General features: G+C 36.6%; 1 protein-coding gene across 1 annotated transcript in view; it reads left to right on the forward strand.

Annotated features, from left to right (window-relative positions):
• LOC109579481 (uncharacterized) overlaps window positions 1-21,464 on the forward strand; it is a 319,803-nt gene that overhangs the window by 256,870 nt on the left and 41,469 nt on the right. Inside the window, exons 14-16 of the mRNA XM_049446659.1 lie at window positions 3,892-4,074; window positions 4,556-4,694; window positions 16,845-17,054. Of these exons, the coding sequence (XP_049302616.1) occupies window positions 3,892-4,074; window positions 4,556-4,694; window positions 16,845-17,054 (532 nt within the window). The remainder of the gene's footprint in view (window positions 1-3,891; window positions 4,075-4,555; window positions 4,695-16,844; window positions 17,055-21,464) is intronic.

The raw sequence follows: 21,464 nt of genomic DNA on the forward strand, positions 1-21,464 counted from the left end.
TGCGCTGCGAATATAATTTGCGAGAATTCACCGTTATTTCACTGCTTGCCGGCTATCAGTGCAGTGTAATGCTGCAGGCAGGCAAGCAGCCCTCGAACGATGGCAGATATTCAGCTGATGAATGGCAGAGATATGGATTTACTGCTAGATGCAAATGGATTTTTATACACAGACAGGCATACAAACACACATACACACATACAAACATACATACACATATACAATCATACATAAATTCATACTTCACACATATATTCCAACGTACAGATTTTGTATATGTAGAGTCTGTTTGCGTTGCGTGCTGCTGCTAGGCAAAAATCGGTTACGTAAATAATGCTTTGAACTTCATTAAGAAGGAAAATTATTGTGGAATTGCTCAAATTGCGTACTTTTTAATTTTTGTTCAATTTTCGGTGATTTTCATGAAATTTGCAAATTGCGCACCCACACATGCTTACATAAATGTAAACTTACACACACCCATATTAACGTGCAAGAATGTAAATATGCACATATTGCATAACGCTCCCAAATTTGTATGTTTTTGCTACTTTTGCTTTTCTGTGTTAATTAAGTTGATTTTATATGCTGCAGCAACACCAACTTGTTGCATAAGCAATGCGCTTAGTAACTAGGCGACCATTCAGCAGACTGCATGTAACTGATCTAATTATGCAACCGCTAGTTAGTTGAACGTTTTCTTTCTGAAATACAAAATCAGTTAACAGTCATGTATACCAAGCAATTAGATGGAAATATCGGAAAAAAATAAAGAAAATATTTCTTGTTCATCGCCTTCGTAAATGTTCTCTATACAAATAAGAGTGTAAGAAAATATTGAACTAAATACTGATCTTAAATTTGCCTTTAGAGGAAGGGGTTCTGGCCACCTAAATTCTAACAGATCACTTCAGCTACCGAAAAATGTTCAAAGAACAGAATATTTTACTGAAATACAAAAAATCTCATCAGCAATAATTTTAGTCTTTATTTGGTCCGATTAAGGCATGTCTGTCGACGAAAAGACCATTTTGCCGTTGGGTCGAACAGTACTAATTTTGAGTATTTCTGTAAGAGGAAAAAAACAGTTTATATTAGAATTATATCCTATAATGGCTCGACCTGAATAATTTGTTCAAAAATTTTAGAATTTCCTTGCACTTCAATTCTTTTCAAAATTTATGAGGGTATCTTGTCAAAACAGAGTAAGAAAGCTTTACTTACAATAACTCGATAGCTCTAAAACTGAGCGACTAGTTCGCGTAGTTACAGACGGACAGACAGACGGAAAAGTCCAATCGACTCATCTCGTTACGCTGATCATCTGAATCAATACTTTAGAGGACCCCGAAGTTTTCTTCTGGGCGTTTAAGAGCTTTATTTTAATGCAACATATGAATGAAAGTATGAAAAAGACAATTATGGTACATAGAATATGACGGGTGATCCAAGTTGAGGAATTTTTTTAATAGTCTTCTTTTGATAGTTCACGCGTGTGTTACGTCAAGCTGTCGTGCTATTTTTGTTCCGTATAATTTGGCATTTCATCATGAAAAGACTTACGCACGAACAGTGATTCCAAATCATTCAACTTTATTACAAAAATTTACACTCTGTAAAGAATGCAAAGCGCACGATCGCTCATCTTATGGTCAACATAATCGGCCTACTGAACATACTATTCGCAAAACCATCACCCACCTTGAGACCCAGTATTTATTATTGGATAATATTCGACCGAATAGACCACGTCCAGCACTTAATAAAGAAAATTTAGCAGTCGGAGTTGAGAATTTACACGAAGACCATGGATAGTCGATTCGGCGCCGTTCGCAGCAACTCGGATTGACGCACATAGGAGCATTTGGTCTCAAAAACCAGACAAAACTATTCAGAGTGATTTTATGAATAAAAATGAATATAAATGCATGAATGAATATAATAATTTGATATATTAAAATAAAACGAGTAAGGAAGGGCTAATTTCGGGTGCAACCAAACATTTTATATTGCATATATTTGAGTAGGGGGTAGTATCGATCAGTTTTAGCTATTTTTGCTCATTCCACATACTACTAATATGCAACATACTCAAAAAATGTTCCCTGCGTTTCATTAAATTACCTTTTGTGCAATCACCAATTATGTGGAGCAAGATCAAGTGGATTTTCGAAAATCTTGGTAACATTTATAGGGGGGAGGGAAGTTTTCGCCCAATTGTATCTATTTAAGGCGCAAAGATACACTGTTAAGCATAAAACATGATCTCCAATTGTCATTGAGTTGGCCCAAATATTGGCGGATATATCCAGCATAGAGTCACCTAGAAGTTCGAAAATCTGTATATTAGATATATGGGGGCTACTATTACTTCGCACCCGATTTAACCCATTTTTGGTACCAAGAAATACTATTGTCAGGAAAAGATTCTGTCTGAATTTCTATTGCATATCTCACATAATGACCGATATTTTCTATCAAAAGTCAACTATAGGCACAGGGGTCCACATATTCGGTGCCTATGGGCTTGAACATTTTTGGTTGGATTTGAACAATTTTTGGTCAAAGGGTGGCATACGTTAAGGGAAATTATTAGAAACCTTGTATTTTAGTAGAAAAAATGATTTATTGCTCGATCTCCACAGATACTATAACAAAAACACTACTTTCTAAAAAATTCAAAAATAATTTTAGTGTTTTTTATGATTCATTGTTTTCCCGAAAAAAAAACAAAATAATACATTAACTAAATTAATCTTTATATTATTTGCCACACATCGCATCAATCAATGGATTTATTGAGCGAACACTTCGGTTGTCATTCACCAGTTAACAGAAATGCTCGAACGAGTCATTTAGCTATTCTGAGACGTAGCCGCGGTCAACATTTGAAAGAGATAATCTTCGGAAAATAAATGTTATTCGAATGATAATAAACATTTCTCATTAAATTTGAGCTTTCTGTGCACTTTTTTTTAATGAAGGGAACCTCGAAATGGATCACCTTTTATAAAATAAAATAAATTTTGCTAACGACTTTAACTTTACTTAAATAAATTTATGAGATAAATACAGTTTCACTTTAAATGGATTAAATAAATTTTATACTACAAAATTTTTTTTCTTGTAGTATTTTTGAATTAAAAAATCATTTTAAATATTAAACTAAGCATAGGTATATTAAATGCTACTCTGCAAATTCTCAACTAAATATTATTTGAGTATTATAATCATGCATTGCAAATGTAATCGAATATGTTCAAAATGAAACTGTAAAGACATGCGGCATACAAAAAAATTAGTATAAAATACATTGAGTTGAACTACACTAAGCTTGTGGTCCACATTAAACAACTAAAATTAAAAAATATTTTTTATCAGCAAATAATTCCAACTCGGAATTATTAATAGAGTATAATCATAAAAAATTATCATCATCCAAATAGAGAAGAAACAGAAAAAAAAATTATTTGCAAAATTTCGGCTTTTGGAAATTTCAAAAATTTATCTTACAACAAGAAATGGTATTATAGACGTCACAAATAGCAACATAGACATAAAATATGTAAACCGAAAAATAATAAAGTTCAAAACACTTCATAACTCGAATTACTTAAAACAGAAATAAAATTTGAAGATTAATGTATCTAATATCTAAAATAAACCTGAAAATTAGTTTGCAAATATGGCCACAACAACAATTTAAGAATATATTATGAATTTGCATAGAGGAATGAAGCTTTAGTAAAGCCAAAATTTTAAGTTATTGAAATACAGTAGCTGCCTTGCTGTTGCGCACAAAATACATAATTGAACTTATTTGATATTGTTTAGTTGAAAAATACGATTTTATTAAAAAATTTGTACTTCTTTTTCCAATTTTTCTTACAGCGATCCCAAAGAGTCCGATTACATACTGGCCTCACGCATTCTACAAACATGGCTCTTCCAATCGAACCGCTCCAACGATAATTTGCGGGAACCACTCGATTTACCATTCGAGGCCGGCCATGTGGAGATCATATTTCAGCACGAAGTAGCACCGAAGGAGGGCGACTGGGTGGCCGTGTGTGGGTGAGTATAATAATAAAATAAAATCATTATTTGAGTTGCCAGCCATTTGAAGTTATTATTTTCATAAATTTACTGGAAAGAATAGATAAAATGGGGACCCAATTCCCAGCACACCCAATTTCTATATTTTTCTGAAGAAATTTTTCGAACCGAGTTCTTGCTCTCTTCTGGTATTGATACCCATGATAGTATATTTGAGAAATCTTTGATATGCCTCAAAACAATCGAGTTTATTTTGCAAACCATTCTCTTTATGGCTAGAATATGACAAACGCGGTGAATTTTTTTCTTTTGCATGTACCTCTCTTTATTGAATTAATTGTGTGCGACACACGCAGGAAGTCTCCAATTCTATTTGGATAATAAATAGTTTGTGATTTTATTACACTCATATGTACTTCATTTTGATTCTGCAAGAAAGCTGATTAACATTGAATGAATGTGTAGACATAATACTTTTTTCTTGTCATTCTTTTTGCAGTCATGACTACAAAGCTTCCTTTGAGTCAACTTGGCGCTCGGATTTATGCATCACCAAGCATCTGATGGCGAATATAACGCGCTGTATATGTCCATTGTCCGGCACATACGTAGTCATGCTTACGAAACGCAATAACAATGTAAGTAACTAAAGAAAAACGTGATAATTTATTTAAGAAGACGAGAAGAACATAAGAAAGTGTTTACACAAAGTTGAGATAGACATGTGGAGTTTGAAGGAAAATATGTGGTTAAAGAGAAGATGGAATTAAAAGGGAAGAGGCATGTTTCAGAGTGGAAAATAGTATTTAGTATATTATATCGGTGGTCCAAAAAAATAATTATTGAACTACAATGGTTTATGATTAACCAAACTCATATAACATAATATATCAAACAACTCTGATGTGTCAAATAGTCAATGCTGACTTACAGCACATTAACTCTCGAATATAAATGCGAAGCATAACGAATTAGACTAAAAACTTAGTAAACGAGCACATCAAAAATTTAGGTTAAAGATGAGCAGCTGTGTGATAGCACAAATTGCAAAAAATTCCAGAAAAAAGGTGCAAAAAAGGGAAGCAGTAAACCACGAAAGAAAAACCAACAAAAATTACGAAAAAATACAGAGCCTGAGCTGAAATTATGATGAATATAACAAGGCTCTTGTGGCGCACTGCCCTCTTGCCGCCAACCCACGTTTTACGATTGCGCTGGCAACCAGAAATCTTCCGGTTGTTACTCCCACACATACCGAGATAAACTTTGCCAACCGGCCGCTTTGAGTTTGTGGGTTAAAGTGGCATAAAGTGGTTGCCACGTAACATTGACTGCCACATTTTTGTTGTCAAGGACAAACACTCAACTAGAAATTTAATGACTACATTCGGTAGATGCGGGCTAAACCTGGCAAGTGAAGAACAAGCCTTCATTTCCAACTAAAAAGATAAATATGGGCTATTTTATGCGGTAGTAGGCGTTAGAAAATTCTGGAGGCTTTTAATGTAGGTTCGGCAAGTTGAGTGGTATTAAAAGTACTCAACTGAAATTTGAGGATTAAGTAGTGCGCAAGGAATATTGAGTATTGAACATAATATATAAATAATAATATCGTATATGGAATTGGGAAAATAGCAGGAAAATAAATACAAAATACATAACATAGAATGACGATTATGCTCGTAAAATATACTATACATAGTTGCGAGTGAAAAACATAGAATATATAATGTGGTATATGAAACAAAGAATATAAGTATGTAGAATATATCATGTATAATATAAGATATAGAACATCGAATGCTGAGTAAGACATACACTTTGCATAATTAAAAGAATAATGGAACAGACGATAGAATATATTATAAAAGATGTATGTAGGAGAAAAATTGTAGATTATAAAATATAAAACATGGAACATAAAACATAAAACTGTAATGGGGTCTCGTTCATAGCTGAGGTAAGCTCAGCCGCTCCAGGGTCAGCCTTGGGACCCATGAACCCTTAGCAAATAAAAGATTTGATTTTAATAAACGAATTGTCCACGCCCCCCCCTTTCAGTGGACAGCCAGACCAGCGTGATGAAAACGAGCAGGATTGATGAGCCGGCGTTGACGCTTAGTGAAGCTGGCACGGTGATGAAAACGAACGGGATTGATGAGCCGGCGTTGACGCTTAGTGAAGCTGGCACGGTGATGAAAACGAACGGGATTGATGAGCCGGCGTTGACGCTTATTGAAGCTGGCACGGTGATGAAAACGAACGGGATTGATGAGCCGGCGTTGACGCTTATTGAAGCTGGCACGATGATGAAGACGAACGGAATTGATGAGCCAGCGTTGACGCTTATTGAAGCTGGCACGGTGATGAAAACGAACGGAATTGATGAGCCGGCGTTGACGCTTATTGAAGCTGGCACGATGATGAAAACGAACGGAATTGATGAGCCAGCGTTAACGCTTAGTGAAGCTGGCACGATGATGAAAACGAACGGGATTGATGAGCCGGCGTTGACGCTTATTGAAGCTGGCACGGTGATGAAAACGAACGGGATTGATGAGCCAGCGTTAACGCTTAGTGAAGCTGGCACGATGATGAAAACGAACGGGATTGATGAGCCGGCGTTGACGCTTATTGCAGCTGGCACGGTGATGAAAACGAACGGGATTGATGAGTCGGCGTTGACGCTTGTTGCAGCGGGTACGGTGATGAAACGAACGGGATTGATGAGCCGGCGTTGACTTCCCGCTGCCTACTGCTGTTCCCGGTGACCGTCCGATTCGGCGAACTGGAGCAAATGAGCGCACTCAGTGCGAAGTGCTTGCTTATATAGCAAGCACAGCGCAGCTTTCGTCGCGGTAGCGAGGTGAGTATGCGTATGGTGCATTAGGACGTATGGTGGAAAGCTCTAGCGGGGTTCAGCATCGTTGTGTGCGTATGGTGCGGGTACATGATGCACTGTGGGGCGAAGTTGACGTAACTTATTGGAAGGTGGCAAAAGCCACGTTACAGTCCCCCCCTCACTTCGGACAATGATCCTTCGCTGGCGGCAGGTCGGAGGAGATCTCCCACGATGGTTCGGCTGGAGGCTGGCTGGCTGTCCTAGTTGGCGTGTGCCGTGAACGGGGAGCGGGTGTGGAAACCTTTATTTAATAGTAGTTTCTTAGCCTATAGTACCAAGGCGTCTTATAAACTAGTATTACAAATTTTTAAATTAACCTATTGTACAAGGTGTCTTATAAACTAGTATTACCAATTTTTAAATTAATTTTAATATCTTTCTTGTCATTTTGATTATCTGGAAAGAGATGAGCAAACGGACGCTTCGATTAGCGTTGACAACGTCTATTGTTGCATTACATTAGTGCTAAGTGGCTCGGAGCTAGAGTATTCGGTTGGCAGCTGCTTTAAATCTTGCAGATGCACATGCTCGACTGTATTGGTCGACTTGAATTTTCTGACGATATATGGGCCAGAATATTTCGGAGCAAGCTTCTGTGCAAATCTGTTTACTGCGGAAGAGAGCGGACGAGCTCTTTTGAGTACTTTCTCGCCGATGAGTGGCTTCCATGGTCGTCTGCGCAAATCGTAGTATTTCTTCTGGCGTTTTGCTGCAGTAAACAAGTTGCGAGAAATTCCTTGCCAAAGCTCGGTGAGTGTCGGCACGATGGTGGCTTCTTCGTCAGGCACATTCCCATCTTTACGGATTTGTTTCGGTGCAGCCGGTGTGTACCCGAAGTTTATCTCAGCTGCTGATGTTTTTGTCGAGTCGTGTGGTGATGTATCTATTGCGGAAGCTATTTCGGCTAGTTGGTGGTCCCAGGTTTGATGATCGGCCTTTGCTCGTCGTGCACTCATGGCTTTCACGATTCTGTTTGTGTGCTCGGTTGGATTGATTACTTCCTGCATCACTGGGTTGCGTGGAGAATATCTCTGCTTTAGTGGACGGTCGTGTTTAAGACGAATTATGTGTTCGGTGGCTGTGCTGGGGCCGGTGATCATCGAGAATACTGCTGCGTTTTCAGTGAGGAGAGTATTCAATTGGTGATTCTCCTGTTCCGTAAGATGTTGCCTTTCGGTTAGCGTAGCAAGGTGATCGGTAGGTGCCTGTGTGCTTAGGCGTGTTGCGGTTAGGGGCTGACCATCGATGGTGATAGTCAGGTCTCGCTTCCTTAAGAAATCCATGCCTAAGATGACATGTTCCGAAAGCGTCGGTAGAGCTGATACAAGTAGGTGCGTAGACTTGTTTCCCAGCTCTATAGTAACAGGATACATTTTCGTGCTAGGTATATACGTCTGGTTAGCTAGCTGAATGCGACTGGTCTGGCGTCTGGCTTTAATTTGGTGTTTATCTAGATGACGTTGAAGTTCTTTGCCGATATATGTGAGCGTGGCTCCGGTGTCCACCAGAGCTTCTATCTGCATGCCTGCGACAGTAATGGGCAAATAATAACGGCCATCTGGTTTCCCTTCTGGGTACGGAATCGTTGCTTTGAGTGCTGTTGTACTGGGTTTGAACGGAAAAGCTCGCACTGTCGTATGTGTAGGACAATTGCAGTCCCGCGACATGATTCCGTCGCGTCCACAGCGAGAGCAAAATATTCGCTGCTGGTTGCGACATTGGTGTCTTCGGTGTCCCGGCTGCTTACATCGCCAACAAACGTTCTCGCTGCAATACTTATTACTTACCGCCGTCAAACAGTGATTGGTGTTTCTCGCTTGCCTGGTCTCCTCGCCTTTCAACAATTCGAATTCTTCCGTTAATTCGAGTAGTTCGTCCACGCTGTTGAAATCGCTCCGACGGACATATAAGCGATATTCCACCCTTAGACCGTCATATATACGCTCGGTGTGATCTTCATCGCGTAGTTTCGGGTGCTGGCGGATGAGCGTTTGGATGGCCAGCACATAATCCTTTGCTTTCTCTCTGGGTAATTGCTTGCGCTGATGGATGGTTTCCTCCAGATATGCGAGGTGACGTTTCGGTAAAAAGAACCGTTGAGCCTCGTAACGAAAGTCGTCCCACGTGTTGATGACATTGCGTTTTATACGAAACCATTGCAGCGCTTTGTCCTGCAGAATTTCCGGCATCGTGGCAAGAAGCTGGTTGTTTGCTATCGAGTAGCATTCTGCTAGCTCTTCGCATCGCTCCAGAAAGTCGTGTAAATTTTCGCGACCGCTGTAGCGTATGTTCCATCGCCGCACGGAGTTTATAACCTCCAAATCCGGCACTCTTGCGGCTGAGGTTATGTCACGTGTTGCTATCGCTTTGCTGGGGATTCTCACTGTGGTGGTTGGAACGAGTATGGTGGCGTTATCTTCCTCCTTCATTTCCCTTTCCAAAGCTTTCACCAGATCTTCCGTGGATTTATTGTGGCGCTTTGCACGGATGCAGGCGCTCAGCTCGGTACGGAGATCTGCTACGGTGCGCCCTTCGACAGCGATGTGGTGTCGTCTGCACTCGGTGATTAATCGGTCCTTCTTCAGCCAGTAAATCCAACTGGTCGTGTCTGTCTCAAGCGTAGCAGCCTTATTCGCTGGAGTACTGCGATGTTTATGATTGTGTGGGGGGCGCGGCGAACCTGATTCATGAGCGTTGGTGACCGTTTCATGTTTTTCACTGTCACTCACAAAATCAGGTCCCTGCTCGGGCGCCATTTGTAATGGGGTCTCGTCCATAGCTGAGGTAAGCTCAGCCGCTCCAGGGTCAGCCTTGGGACCCATGAACCCTTAGCAAATAAAAGATTTGATTTTAATAAACGAATTGTCCACGCCCCCCCTTTCAGTGGACAGCCAGACCAGCGTGATGAAAACGAGCAGGATTGATGAGCCGGCGTTGACGCTTAGTGAAGCTGGCACGGTGATGAAAACGAACGGGATTGATGAGCCGGCGTTGACGCTTAGTGAAGCTGGCACGGTGATGAAAACGAACGGGATTGATGAGCCGGCGTTGACGCTTAGTGAAGCTGGCACGGTGATGAAAACGAACGGGATTGATGAGCCGGCGTTGACGCTTATTGAAGCTGGCACGGTGATGAAAACGAACGGGATTGATGAGCCGGCGTTGACGCTTATTGAAGCTGGCACGATGATGAAGACGAACGGAATTGATGAGCCAGCGTTGACGCTTATTGAAGCTGGCACGGTGATGAAAACGAACGGAATTGATGAGCCGGCGTTGACGCTTATTGAAGCTGGCACGATGATGAAGACGAACGGAATTGATGAGCCAGCGTTGACGCTTATTGAAGCTGGCACGATGATGAAGACGAACGGAATTGATGAGCCAGCGTTGACGCTTATTGAAGCTGGCACGGTGATGAAAACGAACGGGATTGATGAGCCAGCGTTGACGCTTATTGAAGCTGGCACGATGATGAAAACGAACGGGATTGATGAGCCGGCGTTGACGCTTATTGCAGCTGGCACGGTGATGAAAACGAACGGGATTGATGAGTCGGCGTTGACGCTTGTTGCAGCGGGTACGGTGATGAAACGAACGGGATTGATGAGCCGGCGTTGACTTCCCGCTGCCTACTGCTGTTCCCGGTGACCGTCCGATTCGGCGAACTGGAGCAAATGAGCGCACTCAGTGCGAAGTGCTTGCTTATATAGCAAGCACAGCGCAGCTTTCGTCGCGGTAGCGAGGTGAGTATGCGTATGGTGCATTAGGACGTATGGTGGAAAGCTCTAGCGGGGTTCAGCATCGTTGTGTGCGTATGGTGCGGGTACATGATGCACTGTGGGGCGAAGTTGACGTAACTTATTGGAAGGTGGCAAAAGCCACGTTACAAAACATAAAACATAGAACAAAGAATTTAGAATATAGAATATAGAATATAGTTTCTAAAAACATTTAGTGAGAGATCATAAAGCTGAAGAGTACTCGACTGAAATTTAGGGCTTAAATGCAGACTTTGAATATTGAGTATAAAGAAAAAAACTAATAATAATAAAGTATATTTCATAGAAAATATAGAAGATAGATTATATAACATAGAATAAATAATATTAAATATTTTTTGGAGAATTTAGAATGTAAAATATAGAATATGGAACGTAGAATATAAAAACAAGAAATACAAAACATCGAACCGAGAACATCGAACATAAAACATAGAATATAGAACGAAGAATTTTGAATAAAACCATTTTCAAAACTAACGAGTGTATACCTCGACTATGCAAAAATGCAGAACAACGAACGTAAAACATAGAAAATAGAACACAAAACTTGGTTTAAAATACTTTTTAATAAAAATAGGATGCGTATACTTCGTTTGTGTAAAAAAAAAATATAGAAAATCGAGTTTTGAACTACACCATATTCAACAGACATAGAATATAGAACAAATAAACATAGAATTTCGAATTTGGAACTACAGCGTATACAACAACAGCAGTTACATTATACTACCCAAACTAGAATACAAAACATCGATCCTCGAACATAAAGCATTGATTATAGAACATAGAATTTTGAATTTTCAGCTACAGCATATTCAAACACAGCAGTTACATTATACTACTCAAATTAGAATAGAAAACATCGACCCTCGAACATAAAGCATTGAGTATAGAACATAGAATTTGGAATTTTCAGCTACAGCATATTCAGACACAGCAATTACATACATATGTATGCCTTTACTCAAACTATAATATAAAACGTCGACGAACGAACATAAAGCATTGAATATAAAACATAGAATTTTGAATTGAAAAACAACAACATTTTTTTCCTTACGGGTATTTGAAAAATAATAACGTTTTATCAGTATTTGAAAAATTATATACACACACATTTTTATGACACTGCAAAAAAAAACAAAGAATATTAAACATTAAACATAAAACGTAGAATGTAATTTTAAAATTTTAACCTCAAAGGATAAAATTAAAGCACGTTACGCAAAATTTTAAAGTAATATAACATGGAAAATAAAACATAGAACATCGAACATAAAACATAGAACTTAAATTTGATTATTTTTACTTCAATTGGAACATATTTTCAAAGGAATTTAAAATTTAAAATAAAACATGGAACATCGAACATCGAACATTAAGCATTAAACATAAAACATAGAATTTAAATTTAAAATTTTCACCTCAAAAAATAAAATTAGAACACGTTATGCACAAATTTTAAAGTTTGTACTAACTATCTGAAAAGCCACCCCATATGTGCTAGTTCACCAACATTACATTAATATTATTAAACCACTCACAGGGTAAACAACAAAAAAAAGCAAGCTGAATACAAATGAAAAGTGAAAGCATTAAATCCTTTCGTTACCGCCAGAATTCATGATTTATGTATTTTAATGGTGTGTGTTTGTGTATATACATATATATCGCAGCTGAGCCACATCACACGTACACATGTATGTACACAGCCATTAAGTGGCCTAGCGCAACCATTTGCTGCAAGGCAAGCCGAAGCACGTAATGCTCGGCGCTAAACTAGTGCCAGCACAAACAGACATATTAACTCGCTTTTTAGAGATTTTCATTTTAAAATACTCGCATGTACTTATAACAACACTAATGTGCATGCATGTATGTATGTGTGGGTGTGCGGCTTATGAGCACTTCCTGATTTACCCACCAAAAAGCCAACATTGTATTTGCAGCACATCCTACCTACTGCTGTAAGTAGAGTTCAGCTGCAGTTCGCTTAGCAGCAACAACAACAATGTAAATAGCACTACTCAAAAATTCAGCTCACACAAATTTACTTGAGCCCAGCTATGCCACAGCAACACGCTCGCCCACTCGCCGCTCGCTCAGCTGCGTTTTGGTTTACACTGTGTGCGGCGAGCGCTTTTTTTTGTTATTGCTGGCCTTCATACTAACTTACTTTCGCTTTTTAGCCTTTAGCCTTGGCAGTAGCCGGCATAAAAGCTCATAAATTTTAATGCTTATTTCCGCTTCCTTAAATTTCAACTTCACGTATCCACACACACACACGCACACACAGCTACCCACACTTGCCAGGCACATTTATGGCTTTGACTTGTATTTGTTTTATGAATTTTAAAGCAACAACAGAAATATAAAAAAGTAGTACAAACAGCGACAAAAAAGATAAAAGTAATGTGGGAATACGCATAATAAAACAACAACAACGTTTTCTACTTTAAATTCACATTTCATTTTTATTCTATTTTCACCATAACCGAAAACCGAAAGCGAAATTGAATTACCAAGTGAGTTATCCCAAATAGCAAATAATACACTAAGAAAAGTATATGAAGATAGCGTGTTAAAGTAGCGGAAAATTTAAGACATAAAAGACAGTAAAGTTTCTTGGAAAATATTTTCTTTTTTTAAGAAAATCTACTTGTGGTCCGAGCACAATGCATTTCTTTGGAACGTGTGAGTAGTGCGAAAGTTTTGGTCAGGCAGCCTTACAAGCTTTTACAATTTTTCCTTTGGTGAAATCTGAGACGTGGGAAACTTATTACTGCCTCGGATATTTCTATTATATGACTGCTTTTTAAAGAATCTTTATGAATTATATTTCTGAAAATTTATGGCAAATTGAAAATGCGTTTAAAAAGAGAGTTTATGGCTCAGTGTCGTATATAGCTGTGGTATAACCTCTTAAAAGCCGGAGCGTGTAAAGTTATTATATTTTCATAAGAAGAATCCTATGTTAAGTGGTATAAGTGATACGAGTATCGTTGATCCCTCAGCATGACTTGTGGGATCACACTTAGATTGTTTTGAACACTCCTTTTTAGAACCGGACCAAAAATTCATTTAGCTGGATATCAGTTATCGCCAAAATGCCTTAAATCTATCATAAATTCGGTTAGGCGTTTATTTTTATTGGCTAGTCGAAAAAATCTTCTCGTATTTCTAATACAACTTCAATTTATTTTCCTTTTATATTTATAACGCACTTTAATGAACCAAATATTTACCATTTTGGTCGACCACTTTTTGCCATTTTTTCGCCAGGGACATTATTCCATCAGTGTAAAACTTTTCTGGTTTCTCGGGAAAAAACTGCGACAATTAATTTTCACAGGCGTCTCCATTAAGGAAGTTCTGCATTGACCGAAACAAATGGCGGTCCGATGGTGCAAGGCCAAATCTAAATGGTGGTTGCATCAAAAGTTCTTAGCCAAGCTCTACCAGTTTTTTCCTAGTCATCAAAGATGTGTGTGGTCTAGCGTTGTCCTAATGGAAGATGAAGCCCTTTCTGTTGAACAGTTCTGGCCGTTTTTTTTCAATGTGTTGCTTCAATCTTATTAATTGTTGACAGTAAAATGTAGAATCAATCGTTCGACCAAGCTGGAGCAGTTCATAGTGGATAATTCTTTCCAATCCCACCAAACACTTAGCCTAACAATTCGAGGCGTCAAATCTGTTTTTGCGACCATTTTTGGAGCTTCACCACGCTTCGATCATGATCTTCTTCCCACATCATTGTCGTATTTGATCCACCTTTCGTCTCCTGTAACCCTTCGCTTCAGAACTGGTTCGATTTCATTTCGTTTGAGCAAAGAATCACAGATGATAATTCGGTCCATTAAATTTTTCACAGACAATTCATGAGGTTCCCAAACATCGAACTTCTTCTTGTAGCCAGCCTTCTTTTAAATGGTTCAAAACTTTCTGATGATGAATGTTTAGTCTTTTAACGATATCAGGGCTAATTATGTGACGGTCAATCTTTTCCATAATTTAATCTATTGACAAAATACAAAAAGGCTTTTTCATGTACTCAATATTTCCACTTTCCATCTGGCTGTCTAAAAATATAAGATCCGAGGTGTTTTTGGCTTCGTCTAGTAAAAGCTGGTCATTCGAAAAGGAAGTGTTGAGACGATTATAACGGGTGATTTTTTTGAGGTTAGGATTTTCATGCATTAGTATTTGACAGATCACGTGGGATTTCAGACATGGTGTCAAAGAGAAAGATGCTCAGTATGCTTTGACATTTCATCATGAATAGACTTACTAACGAGCAACGCTTGCAAATCATTGAATTTTATTACCAAAATCAGTGTTCGGTTCGAAATGTGTTTCATCGACAAATTTTGTTCAGCGATGAGGCTCATTTCTGGTTGAATGGCTACGTAAATAAGCAAAATTGCCGCATTTGGGGTGAAGAGCAACCAGAAGCCGTTCAAGAACTGCCCATGCATCCCGAAAAATGCACTGTTTGGTGTGGTTTGTACGCTGGTGGAATCATTGGACCGTATTTTTTCAAAGATGCTGTTGGACGCAACGTTACGGTGAATGGCGATCGCTATCGTTCGATGCTAACAAACTTTTTGTTGCCAAAAATGGAAGAACTGAACTTGGTTGACATGTGGTTTCAACAAGATGGCGCTACATGCCACACAGCTCGCGATTCTATGGCCATTTTGAGGGAAAACTTCGGACAACAATTCATCTCAAGAAATGGACCCGTAAGTTGGCCACCAAGATCATGCGATTTAACGCCTTTAGACTATTTTTTGTGGGGCTACGTCAAGTCTAAAGTCTACAGAAATAAGCCAGCAACTATTCCAGCTTTGGAAGACAACATTTCCGAAGAAATTCGGGCTATTCCGGCCGAAATGCTCGAAAAAGTTGCCCAAAATTGGACTTTCCGAATGGACCACCTAAGACGCAGCCGCGGTCAACATTTAAATGAAATTATCTTCAAAAAGTAAATGTCATGAACCAATCTAACGTTTCAAATAAAGAACCGATGAGATTTTGCAAATTTTATGCGTTTTTTTTTAAAAAAAAGTTATCAAGCTCTTAAAAAATCACCCTATATCTTACTTTCTTCCAAAGAGCAACTATTAAATTTTTTCGCATGAATTCCGATCGAACAGTGGCCAATTAGAATGAAGATGAACCTTGCTGAGAGCGAAGAGTTCCCTAGACTTCTTCCGATTTGTCTGAGGCCAGCGGTTCAGTAGCAAACTACAGGAAGCCAACGGAACTCTTACCCGTTCCCTGATATACTGTTATAGTTATAGAGAGTGTTTAAGTTTTAGTTATTGAAACTGAAGTATCTGTCCTACCAAGCTCATCCGCCTTAGAGTGTCCTGCAATACTGCTGTGGACAGACATTCAAACCAATCTAATCATAATATAATTTGATGCTAGAAATAAAGATTCTAGGCACCCCTTCACTACTCTTGAGCGCTCAGTTACCGAACTCAAATCTAATTTCGCTGCCTTGCTATCGAAATGAGTAGTCACCACTCTGAAGAGGACTGCCCTTCGGAGCAGTAGATCTACTGCTACTTTTACGGCAGCTCCCTCTGAATGGAAGGCGCTGCAGTGGTCAGGAAGCCTTAAAGTGAAGTTCATGGTAAGTTCCTGAAAGTGCATTGCTCCATCAACCTTTCTCGCAAGCAAATGTAGCTTAGAAAAAAACGCTTGAACTATAAACTGACGGAGCTGATTGAACTGAAGGGCGAATGTAGCCCTTAAAGACTGTAACACAAAAATACTTGAAATATTGATTTAAAATTTTAATATGTTACTATCAAAGGAATAAACTATCGACAGTTAGAACAAATTATTTTAATTTCATACAAGGAGGTTTCAATAATAACCCCTGAATTACATCTTAAAAAATTTTTGTAATCCAAATGTCAATAAGTACGTATATACAATAATAATATAAGATAAATTTAAATTTATTTTTAAATTTAACAGCTGTAAATATGTATATAACAAATTTTAGTTTAAGCAACATTTCAGATTCATCTTTTTTATTCAAAATATTTTTCTAAAAATGATTTTGTAATTTTCTCAATTACTTTCAGTCGCAGCCCGTTTCACCCACACAACGGCCACTCTTCGTGATTATCAGCTGCGCCTGTGGCTTACTGCAGTCCTGTTCGGCTTTTCTCATACTACTGCCGATTTGGTTTAACCGCAAATGTGCAATAACTTTTTTGAAAATGCAATTCTGTGTCTCCACGTCCAGCATAATGATCATTTTCCTGCTGGGATTCCTGAAAATGTTGCCAGAGGTGAGTATTTTTTTTTTTATTAAAATTTTTATTTTATATTTTATTCTCTTAATTACGATGCGAACAGCAAATATTTATGTAATGAAAGAATTGAAAAAGAATTGTAAAACATACCTGAAATTTTCACTGCTTGATAATCTGGGAAATCGGTTTTCTGTACTTTTTCTTTTGGTATTAGTTGGCTTATATCGCTGTCAAGTATGACGTAGAAAGTATTTTTTTTTTTTAATTAAATTTCTTCTCAACTTCAATATTCTTCTAATTTTTTCATTAAGCTCGTTTCCGTATGTTTTTTTTACTAAAAGTAAGCTCGAACACAAAAGTTATTTCACAAAGTACTACATATAGCAGTCCACATGCGATCTTTCTAGATCAGCCATCTAACGTAACCTAACCTAGCCTTATATCCTTGTAACTTCAAGTTCAAATTTCCGGAGAATATTCTAACATATACATTAGAGCGGAGTGACTTTCGGAGAACCAAAAAATTGAAAAAATCTTGGGTGCGGGAAATGTTTTACGGATCATTCTGAATATTTTTGCCTCAAAGACTATGGGTCTAAAACAGGTTACGCGCCAGCGATTTTGAGGTAAAGTTGTTTAGGGATTTTAAAGTCTTCAGTTTTCGAGATGTCCAAATGAAATTTAGTGATATTATACTGATCAATTGTCGAAATCAGTAATATCAAACAACTAAATAACATTTCTTTTATACAACTGATGCGTCAGGTTGCTTAAACTCGAAAACCGCTGGCTTGAAGCCGATTCTATAGACCCATAGTGCCTTAGAAAAAAGTTGTTCAGAAGGATCCGTAGAATATTTGCCGGATGTGATGTACATTCAAAATATTAAAAATTTAACTAAATCCACTGATTTGAATTCAAGGATGTAACTACTTACAGAACTGAAACCTATATCCTTTTAGTAATCGAATTATAAACAATATTGCTGTGTGGCTTTTAACTGCAAAAATATTTTTGACCATAATATAATAATTTTGGCTCTGCTTTCCTATTGATATCATTGTGGAAAATCGATTGCTGCTCCAAATATTTACTATCCGCTAATAACTGATAACTAATCAACATAAAATTTGCATTCCACTGAATTTTTTACACGAAACAGCAATCAAATGTGTCCATGAAGTGATTTATGTGCACGTTTTGGCTATTTATCAGCATCAAAAACATGTAAATAAATATTAAAATGTTTGAAAATCAGATTATTTGCGCTAGTTAGTATTTACATTGCGGGAATTGAAATTGAAAATTGTTACAAAATTTGCGCAAACTACGAAAATCAAATACAAAGTGCGGAATATATTAAAAACAAATTAGAATACATTGCGATTTATTTGCATATATTAAAACGGCTGTAAGTAAAGGTCGGAATATCAAATGAAGTGCAGGAGATGTAATGTGGAGATATTAGATTTCTGGCATGCAATTGATAGTCGATTTTAAATGAGAAAAATATTTTTGTTTAGTGAAAAATTAAAATGTGTGTGAAAATTAAATTAAATATGTAATAAATAAAGCAAGAAGAAATGTGATAGTTAAATGTCAACAAGTGAACTTAAAGGTAAACTTGATTTCGACTAGTTGACTAGCTAACAAAAATCGTTAGCAAATCTATTTACAAATAAAAGTTAAAACAAAAACGTCTAAATATAACATTTCACTTCGAAATTTTTACTCAAAACTCTCTAGCAAATATTGCAATCAATCATTTACATTTGCTTGTGAAATTAGCAGACATTGTTTATATACTCCTGCTCCCACATACATACTTTGGTCAACAACTCATTCCTAGCCACTTTATTCGTTCACATAAAAATTAATCACCGTCAATTTGCTAAACAACTGACCGCAATCAGCAGCAAATACAAATGAATAATTTTCGAATGATGCACATACAGCACAGGCATACCGACACCCATACTCTCACTCACCCAATCCAACAAGTCACTCGTTTAATTCGCCGCAATCACAACCAGCGCTCACCAATACAAGCACACATTGGAAATGGCACAGTTAAAATAATTGAAATTGAATAAACCTGATTTTGCGTTACAAATTCGAAAGAGCGATTAACGCTCACATAGACACACATAAACATACACGTACAGCCATACACACATTCATACTTGTATATATACCAATCCATATTACGGATTGAAAGCGCGTGGCAGTGGCAGCAATCTGCGTTGGCCATTTTGAAAAAGCATAAAACAAGTTTTAAACGGTTTATAATGGCACAGCGTTGCGCACACTGGCAGCTAATTATGAGCAATTTCATTATTTGTTGGCAATGATTTGAGAAATTTGCTGTCAACATACAATACATAATATGTCAATATTTGCTAAAAATCGATATTAATTAATAGGTAGTAGGTAGCAGAAAATTAATTAAATGACAAAAGTAATGGTAATCAGACAAATGTTGGTTTAATATTGTAATATTAATTAAATTTGATTTCAAATATTGGATATGAGATTTCAAGATAACAGATTTAAGATATACGATTAAAGATTAAAAGTTAAAGATTAAAGATAAAGATTAAAGATTAAAGATATGAGATTTAAGATTTAAGATTTAAGATTTAAAATTTATGATTTAAGATTTAGGATTAAAGATTAAAGATTAAAAATTAAATATAAAAGATTTAAGATTAATGATTAAAGATTAAAGGTTAAAGATTAAAGATTAAGATATAAGATGTACGATTTAAAATTATAGATTATGGAAGATTATAGATTACAGATTATAGATTATAGATTATAAAATATAGATTAAAGAATATAGAATATAGAATATAGAATATAGAATATAGAATATAGAATATAGAATATAAAATATAGATTATAGAGTATAAATTAGTGATTATGGATTATTGACTATAGATTATATATTATGGTTTGTAGATTAGAGATTATAGATTATACGCTATAGATTATAGATTATAGATTAAAGGTTATAGATTATAGATTAAAGGTTATAGATTACAGATTATAGATCATAGATTATAGATTATAGATTATAGATTATAGATTATAAATTATAGATTATAGATTATAGATTATAGGTTATAGTTTATAGATTATAGATTATAAATTACAGATTATAGATTATATATTATAGATTATAGATTACAGATTATAGATTATAGATTATAGATTATAGATTAGAGATTATAGATTAAAGATTATAGATAATAGATTATAGATTATAGATTATAGATTATAGAATATAGAATATATGTAGATTATAGATTATGGACTATAGATTATAGATTATAGATTATAGATTATAGATTACAGATTATAAATTATAGTTTATAGATTATAGATTATAAATTACAGATTATAGATTATATATTATAGATTATAGATTACAGATTATAGATTATAGATTATAGATTATAGATTAAAAATTAAAAATTAAGGATTAAACATTAAAGATTAGGAATAATTAAAGATTTCAAATTTTTGATTTTAAATATAACATACATATGTTCAATATTATTTCCAAACAAAAACTTACTTAGGACAGTTTTTAGGGCAGCTATACCATCTGATCAAATTTGACCCGGACAGGTAAAAATATAAATACATTTTCATATTTTGCTTATCGCTTTCTAAATGGGCTCCAGAGCCAATATAACAAGGATTATAATGCCAAGGCTTGATTCTACTTTCCATTCCTTCAAACCTTGGCTATAATGGCCTTCAGTTTTTTCAGCGAATTTTGTTTTTTTTTTTTTAGATTTCGACCTATTTTTGGAGCGCTATTGGTGAGATTGTTGGACGGTTTTGTCGCCACGTTCATAGAATCATGTCTCGTCACCAATAGTGTTTTATTCCATGAATGTAGGCTCCTCAGCTACGTTGTCAAGCATCTCTTTTGCGACCTCCACTCGAGGCTTTTGCAAAAGTTTCAGCTCATCCGGTACGAATGTAGTATTTACGTGCTTCATACCCAAAGCATTATCCAAAAGATTAACCAAAACATTAACCAAAATATTAACCAAAACATTACCTAAAACTTTAAACAAACCATTAACCAAAAAATTAATCAAAACATTAACTAAAACACTAACCAAAACAGTAACCAAAGGTGTTGAATCGATCTATAAGATATGTTGAGATCCTCTGATAACTGTCTGGTGCTTCCATACAAATTTTCAACCACTTTATGTTTAACTTTTTCAACCTCTGATCTAATTTAGTGTGATGGTATATTATAGTGGTCCGTTCTGAATATAATTTTCTATACTTATAGAGGGTTTCTCATATCTCCATATTAGTAATACAAACTTCGTGGCGAGTCTAATATTATTGAGGAATTTTTGTATATACATACATATTCATAACACAAATTCCATTTACATAATTTCACACAAGCATCTC

The sequence above is a fragment of the Bactrocera dorsalis genome, chromosome 1 (genome assembly GCF_023373825.1).
Source record: "Bactrocera dorsalis isolate Fly_Bdor chromosome 1, ASM2337382v1, whole genome shotgun sequence".
In the NCBI taxonomy this organism is placed as follows: domain Eukaryota; kingdom Metazoa; phylum Arthropoda; class Insecta; order Diptera; family Tephritidae; genus Bactrocera; species Bactrocera dorsalis.